General features: G+C 38.1%; 1 protein-coding gene across 1 annotated transcript in view; it reads left to right on the top strand.

The window, feature by feature from the left end:
* LOC127656021 (protein FAM171A1-like) overlaps positions 1–17470 on the top strand; it is a 63229-nt gene extending 45759 nt beyond the window's left edge. Inside the window, exons 5-8 of the mRNA XM_052144142.1 lie at positions 435–611; positions 8320–8436; positions 12545–12659; positions 12882–17470. Coding sequence (XP_052000102.1) covers positions 435–611; positions 8320–8436; positions 12545–12659; positions 12882–14574 — 2102 coding nt within the window. The 3' untranslated portion in view covers positions 14575–17470. The remainder of the gene's footprint in view (positions 1–434; positions 612–8319; positions 8437–12544; positions 12660–12881) is intronic.
* The last annotated feature ends 1064 nt before the right edge of the window (positions 17471–18534 follow it).

The following is an 18534-nucleotide window of genomic DNA, read 5'->3' as shown; positions in this document are numbered from 1 at the left end:
GCATTTGGAGCCTGTTTGTTCATGAAGTGATGGGGACAGAGGCCAATTTTTTGTAAATGTACCTTAGACAAGTTATTTTCACACCGAATTATCAATATGTGATTTCAGAATAACTGCTTTTTACTAGAAAGTATTCCAGCACTGAATAATTAATTATGTTGAACCATTACAGAAGTGATATCTTTAATGATGATATGTGCTGCAAAGACTAATGAAGCATTTTGTGGTATAGTTTTAATAATTGATGACTTTTGTCTTTCTGATACTATTTTGGATGACTCATTATCAATATATAATATACTGTAGGTCTATAATAAAAAATGTATGCAAGTGCTTTGAACCAACATTTTTTACACATTTTCTTTTTATCTTTCCTTTTCTGCCCATTTATCCATCCTTTCTGTTCCTTTTATCCATCTCTCTCTCTCTGGTAGGTAGTGAACAAAAGTTCGAGTTGACTCCTGTGGCTGCCATTAGTGTCCATCTTTTGGGCAGTGATGGGACGGAGATTCATGTCAGTGAGCCAATCAGTGTGAGTGTGCCTCTTCCTGAGAATAGTGGCTTAAAAGAGAATGATCACATCCCTGCCTGGCGGTTTGATCCTAAACTAGGTGAGTTTATAACACGCACACACATTTATCTTAGACTATACTAGAAATTATAGCAGCTAAATGTATAGCCCCATGAGTATAAATCATATTAAGCGATACTAATGTATCATAACTAAAGCCCTGAATTGTTAAGCCCAGGAAACGTTTTTCTTGTCTGAGACGGGTTTTCATTTGTGTTTGTGTGTGTGAGATAGGGGAAAAAAAGCATAGATTACTTCAAAGCTCTCCAGATTTCCTGTCTTCCTGATCTGTTAGGAGGATAAGCCACAGGAAAAAGTTCAAACCTTAGCTGGGTGGGAATGGAGTTGGAATGCTTTTGATTTTTAACTAAAACCTAAAAGAATGTTGAGGGTTGCTAAGGTCAAGGTTGGCAGCAGGGCAAGTGGAGTTTGAACACATTTCCTCACACATACACCCAAACACATGAACATCTTATTCTTTTATTGCCAGCTTCATGTAAGTAAAAAAAGGAGGTCATGACATGAGGAATCACATTTTCCTTTATATTTTGACATATAAGAGGTCATTGTACTACAAAACCATACTGTAAGTTTCAGAACTCAAAACTTACTCCTCACTGCAAAAAGAGAATTTTGTTGAAACCAAGCTGCCAAAAAATAGCTACCAAAACATCACACTGTGGTAGACATTTGCATCTGACTGCCTCCACAACAACACATCAACACCTACTTTACCTTTTCACTTCTGCTGCATGGCCAGTAGCAGTGAGATGGCAAGTAAAGAGAGCAGGTCAGTCAAGGGCAAAGAGCCAATCTCTTTGTTTACCAACAAGTCTTAAAAGAGAGAGAGCACCAAAACTGAGTGTTTCTGTCAGAGGGTAAAAATTAGGGTGGAAAAAGATCATGTTTTACAAATATATTACTGTTTTTTTTTTTTTTTCTTGTGCAAAAAACATTACTACTATAACAACTTAAGGAACATATTAAAATAATTAAAAAAGGCACGTCATGACCCTTTTAAAGGTACAATATGTAAAATTTTTCGTGTAATATTAATAAAACAATTTTTTCCCAATGTGTGAACAGCTTGTAACGCAACTTTAAGAATTAGCCCTTCCCAGACATCCTAGGTTTCCTATTATAGCCTGTAGACTGATTTTCATGCGAAGGGAGCGGGTTGCTTTTGCCGGGAAAATCCGAAGGATGTGACGTTTATGCGCGCTCCCGAGAGCCTTGCCTCAGACAGTAATGGCTTCTCTTCCGCTATTCAACAGCGTCAATTCAGATAGTCTGCAACACTAGGTCATGTTATCTTTGAGATGGAATCCAGCAAAACTGAAAAAAAATAATTATTATCTACTGAATCCTGTCTGTTTAAGCGGAAATGTGATCATGGTCAAGCGAAAACTAGAGTGAACATCGGCAGGGTATTTGATTCCTGGAGGGACCTTCGTTCGGTTTTGGGGATCAAAACCTTCCCTGAATTGCCGTTCTTCTTATTGGACAGGTGAGAGAACAAGTGAGATAACAGGACAGACTGGCAAATAACATGACTGAAATATCACTAAATTTTCTTTGCATTTTGGTTAGCCAAGAAATTACATAGTTAAGCAGAAGAAATCTTAAAGGGATAGTTCACCTAAAAATGATTTTACTCTTTACTCCCTAATGTTATTCCAAAACCATTTGACTTTTCTTCTATGGAACACAAAAGATGTTAGGCAGAATGTAGACTGCCTCATTCACCATTCACTTTCATTGTTTGGAAAAAAATTATTGCTGACTGAGGCTGTCTACATTCTGCCCAACATCACCTTTTGTGTTCCTTGGAAGTCATATGGGTTTGTAGTAAATGATAGAAGAATTTTCTTTTTTATGTGAACTACCCCTTTAATAGAAGCTCTTTTTGCTGTGACGTTTTGAGATTACATGGATTTCTACCGTGAGTGGTATGAAAAGGGAAATTGTTCCGAAGTTAAATACTTCTAATCAAATAGTACACGGACAGAATAATACTGTTCCAAATCAAATCCAAATCACAAGGGTTTTTTTACCCGGTGACTTTCCTTTCTAATCCAAGGCTGAGGTGTAATTTCCAGCATCCAACTTTGTGCTAATGTGACTATAGCTTACAAATGTTCATCATTGACATTGTAGCAGGTCTTGTTCAGTGGCATCTGTACATGTTTTTCTTATTTATTAAAGATGTTTGGCAGTTCATCCAAATTACCTCATCTGTTGTAGAATAGAATTCCCCAGCATTTAACTTCATAAAATGGCTAAACTGCTTACAATTAGCAGTGGGGGTAGCGACTGACTAGCAGTGTCACAGGCCCCAAACCAGTTTATAGTACATGTCTAAGCAACTAACAACTGCTGCTTGTACAGACAAAGGTCTTTACCTCATAAATCTGAACTCTGAATATCACACAATTACACTGTGCCAGGAAATTGGGCGGGATTATCATTGCTTTAATCACAGCCTAAAGCCAGTCTTAATACACATCTTTTGTTTAACCATCTCTGTCGCTTCCCTTCCTCTTCAACATCATCCACCCACCATCCCCACTGGAGAGAATGTGAGAAATTGTCTAATTATGGTAATTGAAAGTGTGCACTTTTTTTCTGCCTTGGCAGTGAGCGTTTAAGTCAGAGCTCACATAAGGAACTCTTTTGTAGTACTAGTCTGTTGGGACACATCATTCCTACTTGTACTGATTCTTTCTTCCCATCGTATATAAACATGGTATACATACAGTCATGCTTTAGGAGCTATCATGTTTTGTTTTATCCATATAGCTTTGCAGATGCTCCCCAAACAATGCACTATAGCCGGCAATTTTATTATTATGTATATTGGTAAAATAACTGTCAAATTAATTGCATAATCAAATTAAGTATGTGGGTAGATGTTTGCACTTTTATTGGAAGAATTTTGCTCAGATGACCTGTGATGTCATTTGAACAAACTGTAAGAGTCACATTCATTTGAAAATAAATATACATATGTCTGCGGCTTTAAAGCTAAAGTTTAAAATCACATTTGAAATCCTCTGGCGGGTAATGCTGGCTGTTTGACTGCTAGTCTAATTTATGATGCGTGTAACAAATCTTCAGGCTTTGCTGCAGAGTTTTAGACTATGTAGCTCACTCACAGTCCTGCAGCAGGATGAAAAAAAAATCAGCTTTAAGTGGGGGAGGCAGACAGACAGACGGACATCGACAAAGATCAGAATATGTATACACAGGATCTTCAGTGACTTTTCCGTAAGCTCTGACTTTTGATATCTTGTGTTTTTGATGACCCAGCTGGCATAAACGGATGTTATTCAGCCAGACATACATACATAAATACAAGCAGGTGTGTTGTGGTATGGTGATAGAAGCTATATTATAGGAAGCATCTCATAGATGCAGAGTAAGAAAATAAAAGAGTAGACATGTGTCTGCTAGTAGCCACTCTTTACATGCACTCGCAATCATTCAAATGCAGGTTTCGCACACTGAAGAGGTTTGCTGGAGTATGTGTATACTAACGACTGAATTAGAGACATATGGAATTCGGCATGCTTTTAACACATCTGTTTGAGGGAATATAGTACAGTGGGTTTCAAAGAGTCTACATTGAATATATTTTATTTTAAATTTGATTTAAACCAGGAAATAAAAGTTTTAGCTCTTTGGAACAATATGAAATCATGCTGTCATGAAATCACGATCAAGTCGGAAGAAATTCGTCTTAATTTTTCAGTTCAACTTTTCACTCCAACTGGTATGCTGATAGAACTTTTAATCTCCAAAAAGCACATAAGGTAACATTATAATAATCCATTAGACTCCAGTGGTTAAATCTATATCTTCAGAAGCAAAATTATCGGTATGGGAAAGAAACAGATAAATATTTAAGTATTTTTTTCTACAAATCTCCACCTTTGACCAGCCCTGACCAGTAGGTGGTGAAATGCACAAAGAATGTGAATTTAACTTTTGCGAGATTTACTGTAAAAACTTTGATATTGATCTGATTCTCACCCACACCTATCATTTCACTTCTGAAGATATAGATTTAACCACTGGAGTCTTAAGGATTACTTTGATTTTGCCTTTATGTGATTTTTGAAGTTCTGGCCACCATTCTCTTGCATTGTATGGACCTACAGAGCAGACAAATCTTAATTTGTGTTCTGCAGAAGAAATGAGGGTAAGAAGAAATGAGGGTAAAATGAGAGATTTTTCATTTCTGAGTGAACTATCCAATGCATTTATTTTTATTTGTGACTTTTGGTGATTTTATGTAATGATTAGTCATGTTAGTATGGTAATTGTCACACTTGATATGTTGATATAGTCTGTAACGTAAAAAAGTATATTGAATTAGAAAAATGCTAACTAGGAGCCTGGGTAGCTCAGTGAGTATTGATGCTGACTACCACCCCTGGAGTCGTGAGTTTGAATCCAGGGTGTGCTGAGTGACTCCAGCCAGGTCTCCTAAGCAACCAAATTGGCCTGGTTGCTAGGGAGGGTAGTCACATGGGCCTCCTTGTAGTCGTGATTTAGTGGTTCTCTCTCTCTCTCAATGGGGTGTGTGGTAAGTTGTGTGCAGATTGCGGAGAGCAGCATGAGCTGCTTGATGGTCTCAGAAGCAGAGGCAACTGAGACTTGTCCTCCGCCACCCGGATTGAGGTGAGTAACCGCGCCACCACAAGGACCTACTAAGCAGTGGGAATTGGACATTCCTAATTGGGAGAAAAGGGATAAAAAAATAAGAAAAACGCTAAATAGATTCATTTTTCCACAAGTGGACTCAAGAGTTTTTGACCCCACTATGTTTCTTAATCACAGAATGCTGAAGAACAGGAGGGAGAGAATATAGCATGCTTTGGGAAATACAGGAATAAAAAGAGACTTAATGCTAGATAACTGTTTCAGAATTTCTAAATCTAGACACCATCTCTGGACTTCACTGTTATCAAGGTTGTCTCCTAGCATCCGCTTATAAACAGAACAGAGAACAAGGTGGAAAACAGTGACTGGCACTAACATGATTTCCTCTCTCAGGGTACGGAGATGTGAGCTGCTCTGTTGTCTACATTGCACAGGGACACATGGACATTAGTGAATATAGAGAGACTAGATTGAAAAGCCCCTGGCATGACACAGCATATTAATATTGCTGTTTTTTCCAGTGTTTCCTTAGAGCACTACACTGTTTACTATGCTACACAGCATAACAAGATTTCAAAGTCATGTGGTTTTATATGTGTGTATGTTAAGTATTGGCTTATTTTTTACGCTCCCTGAGTGACTTGGTTATACAACAGTAGCCTACTACAGTAGTCTCACTGCTAAATGGACGATTTGGATAACTTTACAGTTCAAATAAGCACATTTTTACAGAAGAATTAATATAAATGCTTAAAAATATGAGCTCCTCATTTCTGCTTTTAAACCCTTTGGAATGCCTAACCCTATAGACCTCAATTGTAAGCGCATTACTATACAAACAATTTTTGTGGGACGAGTCCAAAGTTGTCTCTGGTGATCGACATCATGTCACAGATGTTGTCAACAGAGCTAAACTTGTTTTGAACCCGAGACATTCTTTCACAAGGTCTTGTGTTATATCCTTTGCACAGGTGGGGAGTGATCCATTATCATTACTGCTATGACATGTAGAATATTCCTGAATTATCTTCTACTCTGGGCTGGATGTGTTTTGTGGTTAACTCAATTCCATGGAACTTGGATTAAAGCCCTTCATTTGGTAGAGCCTTGAGTAAATATATTGTCAAATGTCAACTTACAAAGATACATTACGTAATGCAGAGCACAAAGCATATGAACAAAGCTTTCCCAGGATAACAGATTGATATATGGTAGAGTTCTGCGTGTGACTTTATTGTGAGAGCGTGGGAAAATGTCTTGTGTCAGGCAGTGTGCACAAACAGCCACGTGTGAATGGAAGTAGTTGAATCATGTTCCTGCCACTCTCCTCTGTATATGCACATCAACATTTTGCTCAGCACACTTTTTCAAAGTGTGTGTGTGTGTGTGTGTGTTATTGCTGATCCTGATTGCTGAAATCAGATAAATAAAAGCGCTGGTGCTCATTAAGAGAGCCAAATAAAGATGAACAAACCCACATTTTTCCCTTTTTCTTTGTCTAGTATGATTTTCTGTGCCAAGAAAATTTTGGTTTTCCCTCCAAAAATGAAAATTCTCTCATCACCTTTATGCCATCCCAGAATTGTACTTTCTTTCTTCTGCTGAACACAAAGACATTTTAGAAGAATATTTCATCTCTGTAGATCCATACAATGCAAGTGAATAGTGATTAGAACTTTGAAGCTCCAAAAAAACACAAAGGCAGCATAAATGTAATCCATATGACTCTGTGGTTAAATCCATACCTTCAGAAGCTATATGATAGGTGTGGGTAAGAAACAGATCAACATTTAAGTCCTTTTTTCTCTGAATTCTCCTCCCTTACCAGTAGGTGGCAATATGCACGAAGAATGTGAATCACCAAAAGAAGAATTGAAAGTGTAGATTGATAGTACAAAAGGACTTAAATATTGATCTGTTTCTCAACCACACTTATCATATCACTTCTGAAGGTATGGAAATAACCATTGGGGTCTTATGGATGACTTTTGTTCTGCCTTTATGTGCTTTAGGAGTTTAACATTTTTGGTACCATTCACTTGTAATGTGAGGACCAACAGAGCTGATATATTCTTTAAAAAAAATCTTTGTTTGTGTTCAGCAGAAGAAAGTAAGTCATATCTGGGATGGCATGAGGGCGAGTAAATTATGAGAGAATATTTATTTTTGGGTGAACTATCCCTTTAAGTTCTCTGTTATCCTTTTTTCTCTTACAGTGCCACCAAGTGGCCATTGAATATAACAACCCAGCCTTACATTTACATCATGCTTGTGAAGTCAAGGTATAAGTTAATTTCAAATTCAGTTGAAAATGTAATACTCTGATTGGAATTACATTTTAACTGTTCACCTGAATAGAGAGTGCATGACAAGCCAGATTCAGATCCTGATTGTGGCACTTCCTGTAGCTGTTTTGTGCCCTTGGACAGGCTTTAATCCCTGTCTGACCCAGCAAATAAATTGGCAAAGCATCAAGACAGGATAATGCAGTTGAAAGTATAATGAGTGCATTGTGCATAATCAATAGAGAAACTTGATAGGTTGAAAATACAGGAGAGATGGAGTGTTTTGACTGTGTTGGCTACACTGCCTGCTTTCACAGCTCATCTCAAATCACCTTCTGACCAAAGAGGGTCACAGGGTGGGAGTTAGTGTTGGCCTAGGGATGTTAAACTAATAAAAAGTTTAAGACCACCAATAATAATGCTTCTATTTTGCATTTTTATAATGTAATGAAAACGATTCCATAGTTACATACAGTTAGTTTATATTATCAGCATTGCTAATTATATATAATATATAAGAAATTATCTAATTATAATCAATTTAATTATATAAGAGATCTGGTCTTTGTACAGAGTTAACATGGTCAGTGTCACAAAATGTCTGAAATAGTGAACTAGGAATAGTGCAGAATTGTACTGCTGCTTCATATTTCTTCATAATAATTTTTCATTTCATGTTAACCTTTCTTTGTTTAAAAGTTCTTTGCTTATTTCCAAGTTTCAAGGTTGGGGAAAAAAAACGAAATATGCTTTTACTGTATGTCTTGTAACCGTGTATGTCTGTGTTTGTCTGTGCAGGGGCCTGGCTGAAGAGCAGTTTGGCTTATGTTCAGAGAGAGGGGAAGCAGTTAACTCTCACATATATTGCCTCTCAGCTTGGCTATTGGGTGGCGGCCATGTCTCCCATAAACACAGGTTTATAATTTACAATTATTCTTCAGTATTCCCTTTTTCTCAACATTATTCTCCAAATGCTGACTATACTGAACATTATTTGACCTTCTTTATGTCCATTAATGTAGAAAGAGGAGCCCAACAGGGTGGCTGTGCAGCAGATGGTTATTGATCTCTACATTTGTTTGCACATTCACTATGCTATTTATATCCATCAGCTGAGAGAATAATGTTATTATGTGGGGAGAGTATTTAGATCTGTGGACTTTCAGAACAAAAAATGATGTTTAAAGGAAACCTCTACTGTTAAAATTCATTATTGATGGATACTGTAACTTCCTGAGACCCAGCATGACTGCTGTGTGCATTCCATTTCCCTTTTTGATTTGTAACTAGTAGCACCTAATAAACAAGTAAAATATATTTTTTACTATAGCAAATAGTTTTCCTTAAAAATGTATATCCACATATGTGGACAGCAGGATTAAATTGTGAAATTTTATATAATACCAATCAATTTGTTTATGATGTTTCCAGGAGTGTTGATTATTCATGGTTTTGAGACATTACAGACATTACATCAGATATTAGCATAATTAGTTAGTAATGGCCAGCATCATCCAATCACTTCCAACCATGTTAAAATAAAATTATTACGGCTGTTGATTTAACGCGGCGTTAATTCAGTGTGTTTCAGATTAATTTGACAAGAAATAACGCGTTAAAATAATTAACGCAATTAATCGCACTGCCCCCGGACCATAATAGAATAAAAATATTACTGAGAAATGCAAGCTTGTAGTACCACCTGTGTACTCCAGAGGGCAGTAAGTGAAATTTCATCTGTATGAGCAACGCACAGTTTATACAGTGAAGAAAACAACATTCAGCAGACACGCAACACAAACATGCGTTAAGTTCTTGTGTTCAGAACACTTGAAGGAGCGCAAATGCGAACTAAGGGATTTCAAAATGTGTTAAAGATTGAGTATTAAACTATATTTAACTTGACACAGTGACCTAAACATTTTATGTTTATGACGCAACACACCCGAGACACTACACAAGCATGTCTGACGCAGGTGTAAATGGACGGGTTCTTAAACGACCCTCATAATAAATCTCAAACTGATTGACAAATTCTCTTGTGAAATGGATTGCTGTGAACTGTATGCCAATGATTGGCTTATGATCAATAATATGGTAGTAAACAATACATTGTATTCTAAAGCCGCTTTTTGTATTGTCTTATCAATTATTAACTCTTCTGCCACAAGAATGTTTATGCATTTTAATTATCTGAATTTTTTATTATAAATGAGATATATATATATATATATATATATATATATATATATATATATATATATATATATATATATATATATATATATATATACACACACTCACCTAAAGGATTATTAGGAACACCTGTTCAATTTCTCATTAATGCAATTATCTAATCATCCAATCACATGGCAGTTGCTTCAATGCATTTTGGGGTGTGGTCCTGGTCAAGACAATCTCCTGAACTCCAAACTGAATGTCAGAATAGGAAAGAAAGGTGATTTAAGCAATTTTGAGCGTGGCATGGTTGTTGGTGCCAGACGGGCCGGTCTGAGTATTTCACAATATGCTCAGTTACTGGGATTTTCATGCACAACCGTTTCTAGGGTTTACAAAGAATGGTGTGAAAAGGGAAAAACATCCAGTATGCGGCAGTCCTGTGGGCGAAAATGCCTTGTTGATGCTAGAGGTCAGAGGAGAATGGGCCGACTGATTCAAGCTGATAGAAGAGCAACTTTGCCTGAAATAACCCCTGTTTACAACCGAGGTATGCAGCAAAGCATTTGTGAAGCCACAACACGCACAACCTTGAGGCGGATGGGCTACAACAGCAGAAGACCCCACCGGGTACCACTCATCTCCACTACAAATAGGAAAAAGAGGCTACAATTTGCAAGAGTTCACCAAAATTGGACCGTTGAAGACTGGAAAAATGTTGCCTGGTCTGATGAGTCTCGATTTCTGTTGAGACATTCAGATGGTAGAGTCAGAATTTGGCGTAAACAGAATGAGAACATGGATCCATCATGCCTTGTGACCACTGTGCAGGCTGGTGGTGGTGGTGTAATGATGTGGGGGATGTTTTCTTGGCACACTTTAGGCCCCTTAGTGCCAATTGGGCATTGTTTAAATGCCACGGCCTACCTGAGCATTGTTTCTGACCATGTCCATCCCTTTATGGCCACCATGTACCCATCCTCTGATGGCTACTTCCAGCAGGATAATGCACCATGTCACAAAGCTTGAATCATTTCAAATTGGTTTCTTGAACATGACAATGAGTTCACTGTACTAAAAGGGCCCCCACAGTCACCAGATCTCAACCCAATAGAGCATCTTTGGGATGTGGTGGAACGGGAGCTTCGTGCCCTGGATGTGCATCCCACAAATCTCCATCAACTGCAAGATGCTATCCTATCAATATGGGCCAACATTTCTAAAGAATGCTTTCAGCACCTTGTTAAATCAATGCCACGTAGAATTAAGGCAGTTCTGAAGGCGATAGGGGGTCAAACACAGTATTAGTATGGTGTTCCTAATAATCCTTTAGGTGAGTGTGTGTGTGTGTGTGTGTGTGTGTGTGTGTATATATATATCTCGAAAAATATATATATATATAATATTTAAAGATAACTATGTATAATTATATATTGATATTAATATGTATAATCTTTATGTATTGAATTATTGTTATATGAGGGGCTTTCTCAGCAAATATTTGTATATGCGATTAATTAATCGGGACACCATGTAATTAATTCGATTAAAACTTTTAATCGATTGACAGCCCTAAAAATTATACATTATAAATTCTGAATCTATGTACTGATTATCATTGTCCCATGTCTGCTAAACATGTTGAGTGGTCCAAACATCATCTGTAGCCTGAAACTCAACTTTTAGTCGGATTTTAGGAGTGAATGCATAGGTGAGAGGTGCATAGAGAGCAATAGGATGTTCCCCATTTAGTGAATGACTTAACCATTTTTCAGCTTTTGGATGAACCCATTGATTCTCAATGTGAAAATGCAGTGTGAATATAGGAATACATTTACTAATGAATAAACCCGTATTGTACAGTGATAATAATATTTAAATTAAATATGAAGCAAAATGACCCTCATATGTGTTAATGTTGAAAGTTGTTCCGAGCATCTAGCATGTTTTATGAGTAATGTACCAAAATCCACACATCCTTGTGGATATCAGGAAGATGATGCGTGAAAAATTTATGAATTTTTTAAAGCAGCGTGTTAAACTAAAATAGAGATGCGCTACTCTTTATACCCAAACAGATATCAAAGTTTCTTACCAGAGGCACTTTTGTTGCCACTGAGCCGTTAAAAGCGGTTAACGGAAATCAATGTCATGTTGTTGTCATGTGACTCGGTGCGCCAAAAGTTTAACCCTTAAATAATAGTCTAGATTCTTGCGAACTGTATTCAGTCGGTTTAAATACATATAAATTGTGTGTTGCGTATAGCAAAGCCAAAATACAACGTCCACACATGTAGACGCAGGGTCGCACATGGGTAAAGTGAACATCTTGATGACACACGGGCAGTGAAAATGGATATTCAAAAAACTTATGAAATTTGATATTTACAAATACGATTCAACATATCTGGAAAGCGTTTGGGACGCAATAAGTATGCAAGGGCATAGATTTGGCTTGAACTTTGGGGGGTTGCATTGTGAAGCATTGACATGTTTCTATTGATCATGGTATAATATTAGGGGGGTTGTACTTGTTTTTTTAATTATTATTTATTAACTATGTTAGACATGAGCAGAGGCAAAATTCCCAGTTTTCTGTCCTCTTTACACACAGAAAGCTAATCTCAGTTGATGTGAAAGGTGAATGAGAAATTCTCTTGACTTTTTGCTTACGCTTGCATCATTACTATATCAACTATAGACATACCGAATATTGACTGTGCGGTCTGAACAAACAGATCAGATCACTCACAAAATGACAATGTGGACAGTCAGTCCTAAAGATTAAACCAATCCGATTTGTGTACCGTGTGAACAAAGCCTAAAAACGTGTGTTCTATTGTAGGTCCTGTGGTGGCGAAGGACATCAGCACTTATCATACAGTCTTCCTGCTGGCAATACTCGGAGGCATGGCCCTGATACTGCTTTTCCTGCTCTGCCTTCTGTTATACTATTGCAGGTGTGTGTATTTTTATTTTAAAAAAATTACATCAGGAGCACAAAGCCTGATGTACTGTACATTATCTCGAAGCATGCTGAGTACACGTTTTGTTGGCATTTGAGATGCAGTCCAAAGGTACAATTTTGCAAGCTCCCAGTAAACAAATTTATGTTCTTAAAACATTTCCAAAATATTGCATTGTGGTTGTGGCCTGCAATAAACATGTTTCTGTGCTTTCAGGAGGAAGTGTGCCTGCTTGCGGCCTGCCCGCAGAAAGTTAAGGCTGTCCTCTGCCCTAGATGGCTCTAAACAAGACCAGGCTACTTCCATGTCCCACCTAAACCTCATTAATGAGACTCACCTGGACCACAACGGAGCAGAGCCAGACATGCACACACCGATGCTTAAACCCACACCCTACAACTCCTCCACCAGTGAGCTGGCAGTGTCACAGGATAAACTCCATAGCCGAGGATCCAATCATTACAAGCATTCAGTAGAGTTATTTCCACTTAAATCATCTTGTTCAAACAATCCTTCTGAAGGCTACGATTCTTCTGCCCCACGTGGAGAGTACCGGCGCAGCTATACCTCAATCACGACTTCATCTGTCCATCCCCTCCACATGTCTGTCTCATCCTCGTCCCCCCATCCTTTGCATCTCACCACCTCAGCAGGACGTCTCTCTTCAGAAGATAAATCGAGCCTTCATGATCCATCTCTCTCTCCTGTTATAGCTACATCGATAAGTCCTGCAGGATCCCCAGACAGGGAACAAGGAATTGAGCGGCGACTGAACGATTACATGCTGTCTCGCTCCGTAGATCACTTAGAGCGACCTGCACCCCTTCCCCTACCTGGAGCCCTGCTCTGTTGCACCTCTGAACTACAGGTCAGCCAAGGTGAAGAAACCTATCGCAAGGCCCGCCCCACTCTCGTCATCCCAGCCCACTACATGCGACTCCCGGGGACACACCCCCTCTCGGGTCAGGCACTCCTCCTACAGTCAGACGAACAGAGCGAATTGGAAAGCATTCAGGCAGAGCTTAGCGCATGCCATCAGCCGCAGGGCCAAGTGCCACACCCATGGAGTAAAGGCGAGCAAGAAGAAGGGATGCAAGGTGTGGTGGAAGACCGAGGCGGAGGAGTGGATGAGTGGACGCTGCAGACGGCAGCTATTCCCGCAGATCTTTCCATCCCCAATTCCCTCAGTCAGTCGGGTCTAGACGTGGTGCAGATGAATGGAGAAGATCAGCTTCTGGCCGAAAAGACTTTGATGGAGCTCAGGGGAGGAAAGCCCCTCCCTCACCCGAGATCTTGGTTCGTGTCTTTGGACGGCCGTTCCAACGCGCACATCCGTCATTCCTACGTCGATCTGCAGAGCGCAGGATGCAACAACAGTTGTGTAGGAAGCAACGATGCTAGTCTGGACTCTGGGGTTGACATGAGTGATGTCACACCAGGACGGCGTGTTCGTGACGCTGGCAAATTTCTTGGTCAACACAGGGTCAAACCTGAAAAGGGGGCCAAGCCTGCAGTGCCTATGGTCAGATACGCACCGTTAGTGTTTTTAGAGGATTCAAATACGACTGTAGGTGAAAACAGTAGCCCCACTCCAGTCGGCAGCCCTGAAGAAAAATCTACAGGGCCTGTACTGCAGGAAAGAGAGATGGAGGAAGATAAAGAGACCCTGTCACCCCCATCACCACCTTTACTTCCTCCACCACCTCCTCTCCCTGAGCCTGTGGATGTGACACCAGAGGAGACAGGGACAGATAGTGATGTTTTTAGGACTGAGGATACTCAAATGCAAACAAGCAATAGCCGACCAGACAACCTGGTAGTCCCGGATGACAGCGGAGAAGACGAGAACAAGAAGAGCCCTTGGCAGAAACGAGAGGAGCGACCACTACTGGCCTTAAACCTGAAATGACACATCCTTTAAAGGAATATTCTGGGTTCAAGACAAGTTTAGCACAGTCGACAAAATTTGTGGCATAACGTTACTTACCATAAAAAATTATTTGTCTTGTTAAATAAAAGAAAATAGCAGTAAGGCACTTGCAATGGTGTTAAAGGGATTGTTCACCCAAAAATTTTATATGAATCTATATCTCACCCACACCTATCACATTGAAGATATAGATTTAACCACTGGAGTCTTATGGATTACTTTTAATCTTTGTTTGTGTTCAGCAGAAGACAGAAAGTCATATATATCTGGGATAGCATGAAGGTTACTAAATTATGAATTTTCATTTTTGGGTGAACTATCCTTATAACATGACTTATCATTATCTGTTTAAAGTTATATCCAAAATAATGACTTTGTTGTCATGATGGTCTTACGCCGGTAAATCCTGTAAGTGATTTTATCTCACTAAAATAACATTTACTTGTGGAATGTTTACATCTTGTCACTATACTTTTAAAACAGTGTATATTAATGTTTATGGACTGGCCTCATTCACTTTGTAAATGCTTTACAGTACCCACAATGTTTGCTTTTTCTTTTTCTTCTTTTTTATTTGTATTAACAAGTTGACTGTTTTTGTGAAAATCTACATTATGCCACAAATGCTGTCAATTGATCTTAACTTATTTTGAACCTGAAATATCCATTTAAGTGCTTCCCCTGTGGACTGTTGAATGGAGTTGCCTTATGAGTGCTGGTCTGTGCACGACTCTTTGCCTGTGGCAATTAAAGCAAAGCTAGACATAGCACAAATAATAAAGGAACAGTTCTGCCTCACAACTGTGAGTGAGGAGGAACAAACTGAGTTTCCAAAGCAAAAAAACGCCTTTAAATACCAACATTTTGATGCACAACTGTTAAGACTTCCCTATGAACACACTTAAACACACAAAAGTTCCATAAATCAGTGCAAGCCATTGTATTGATGGTGAAATGTAATTTAAGCTTTATGAGATGCTGCTGTTTTGGAGCAATATGACATTATAGTGGCAAAATGTGTACACTGCAAAATGGTCAAACTTCACCACTAAGTGTTTCCCAGCACTTATTTGAACCTTTATGGGACAACAGGTGGAATGTTTTCCACATCTAATAGGTTATAAAATGATATAAAAACACCATAATGGGATCATTTTGCCTCACAATCTAAATCTCATCAATGTTTTCTTATTTGTGGTTCAGTTGGTAGTGGAACACATCTGAAGCTTTGGAGACCAAATAAGTTTACATAATGCACCGTTTGTTCCTGTTAATCAGTCATTTTGGATGTGTTGAGCACAGATTTACAAATGTAGTTTTGCTCCAACCATAGGATACTATTACAGTAGACTTTGAAGCCATCGTCGCTGGTGGGGTTCAGATAAGCAGACCCGCTTTAAAAACAACTGCTATGCATAGCTTTAATCTGAAGGATCATGTAGCTTTAGGTGCCTGTTTTATTTTAACCACTGTATTGTAATTTCAGTTATTTTTGTGAATATTTTATTCAGGTTGTTTTGTTATTTTTGATTGGTCTTAGTGTGAGTGAGGTGGACTGCACATTCAATTGAGAGCTGGATGCACACATGCAAACACACCCACATGAACAGCCACTAGCTTTTCAATCCCTGTCATTTCTGTCTTAAGTGCCTTTATCCAGCATTATTTCCATTTGACTCAGATTTACCAATTTGTGTCATATAATGTGGTTTTTCACAATATATTGACTCCATTGGTATTGCGCTCCCATACTCCCACTGATCTCTCTGTGTCCCAGTGAGTGTTTTAATGTTGTATCTGGGTATGTTTTAATTTCTCTCTAATGATGTCTGGAATTTTTTTTTTTTTTTTTGGCTCCATGTGTATGTACATTCATTCAACCAGTTGTTTATGCTCGAGTGAATCTGTGTGTCTTTTGCAGACATACTATGCAGTGTGTGTATGTACTTCCGTAGGATTGAAAGCAATGTGTCATTTTGGCTTGTTGCTAGGGTAACCACTTGTTAAGAATACTTGCGTCACTCTCATCTCTTCAATTATCTACTTTGAATGTCTGGACTGGTTGCTTGTATTATAATTCAGGCATATTATACAAATAAAGCCACAACCTAATCAACACTATCTGAGCATTATTTATATATGGCTGATGGAAGAGCTAAAGATCATATCATAAAACAAGAACCATCAGGGTCACTTTATGTTGAATCAATGTGGCTTAATAACAACTTTGACAGGTTTGGACTGACTGCACTGGATGAATGAAACGTGATAACGCTTTAAGGTGATGAGTGTGACTTATTGAAACTTGAGGTAAAGTGTAACCTGGAGCATATATTTATTTTTATAGTATTTGGTAAAACAAGGAGTTTTATTTTGGTTTGTTTTTCAGGATACCAGCATACTGGTGGTGAGCTATAATCTGTCCAAATGTATTAAAAAAAAAAAATACAAACCACCGAAATAATTTAACTATAAAGAAAATCAAAACAGTCAGGGTGTAATGAATAAGGGAGTGGTGGTGGCATAGTGGGCTAAAGCACATAACTGTTAATCAGAAGGATGCTGTTTACATCCCCACAGCCACCACCATTGTGTCCTTGAGCAAGGCACTTAACTCCAGGTTGCTCTGGGGGGATTGTCCCTGTAATAAGTGCACTGTAAGTCGCTTTGGATAAAAGTGTCTGCCAAATGCATAAAATGTAATGAGAAAAAAAAGAATGAAGACTAAATGTAATGAAAAATAGTGAGTGATTAGAGTGATTACTTGTTTTAGGTTAGGACTTACAAATACTAATCACGTATAGATTTAAGTGTTTGTGTGACTCAGTAATAATCTATTAATTTCCTGCAGCTTTGTGTGTGACAAAATATAGGGGATTTGCTGTGTGGCAGGTTATTATAAATCGGGCACAATTAAAGATGTTAGAATATGAAGGGAGGCTTTATCACACATTTCCAAACAATGTACAGACTTTGTTTATGGCACATTTTCACTCTTTGTGATGGCTGTTTCATTTAAGGAGCAAACATGTCAACAAATAGTAACTTTTATTTATTCTTAAACTTTTACACTTGGTCCTCCCATTTTTTTATATTTGGTTAAAGGTGGATTTTTTTTTCGCATTGAAAACCTTTTACTCCAGAAGAAATTAACAGTAATTTTGTAACGCATGTATTAAATCATGACCACTCATGAGATGAAGACTCCAGTCATATCAGTAACCTTTAAAAAAAAAAAAAGCTGTTTAAATCTGCATGGAGAGGGTCCACTCATGGGGGCTGCCATGTAAGGATTACATGACCAGCCGAATATTGCTTGCTTAATCTCAGTAACCACCCTGTTATTGGACACTTTACCTCATGGATTAAATTAATCATAACTGAAAACTGTTGTGTTAGAATGATGTTGCATACATGCCCATAGGTGTCATTCACTACAAATTACTAATTACTTCTCTAAAACTGTAATCACATTACTGATTTTACTGACTGCTCCAAAGAAAAAGATAACTTTCTAAAAACTTTTTCAGAGAACATTTTAGCTTCTCCGCAAAAAAGAAATTAATAGATTCACAGCCCTATTTAAATATTTCCTCCTTGTTCATTGTTGCACACTTAGTCCCACTCATTTCTCCCTTACGGTGACTCAATAGGATCACAGAAACGCAAACAGACATACACATAAAAAAACATGATGTTTTACATGTACTGTACATAAATAATAGTATTTTATAAATATGAGTAATTCATTTAAAAAATAAAAAGTAATGTTACATTATTTTTGTACTAAAAGTAATTAGATTACTGTAATTAATTTGATTATAACAGTAGCTGACAACAACTAAACAAATTAATGTACAGTTTCAAAGCTAAGAATCAAGGGTTGATGAGAAGCAACTGAAGAGTCTCATACTCAACAGTGCAGAATGATCTAACTGG

The sequence above is a fragment of the Xyrauchen texanus genome, chromosome 15 (assembly GCF_025860055.1).
Source record: "Xyrauchen texanus isolate HMW12.3.18 chromosome 15, RBS_HiC_50CHRs, whole genome shotgun sequence".
Taxonomy (NCBI): Eukaryota; Metazoa; Chordata; class Actinopteri; order Cypriniformes; family Catostomidae; genus Xyrauchen; species Xyrauchen texanus.
This window is presented reverse-complemented; position numbering and strand designations above follow the sequence as displayed.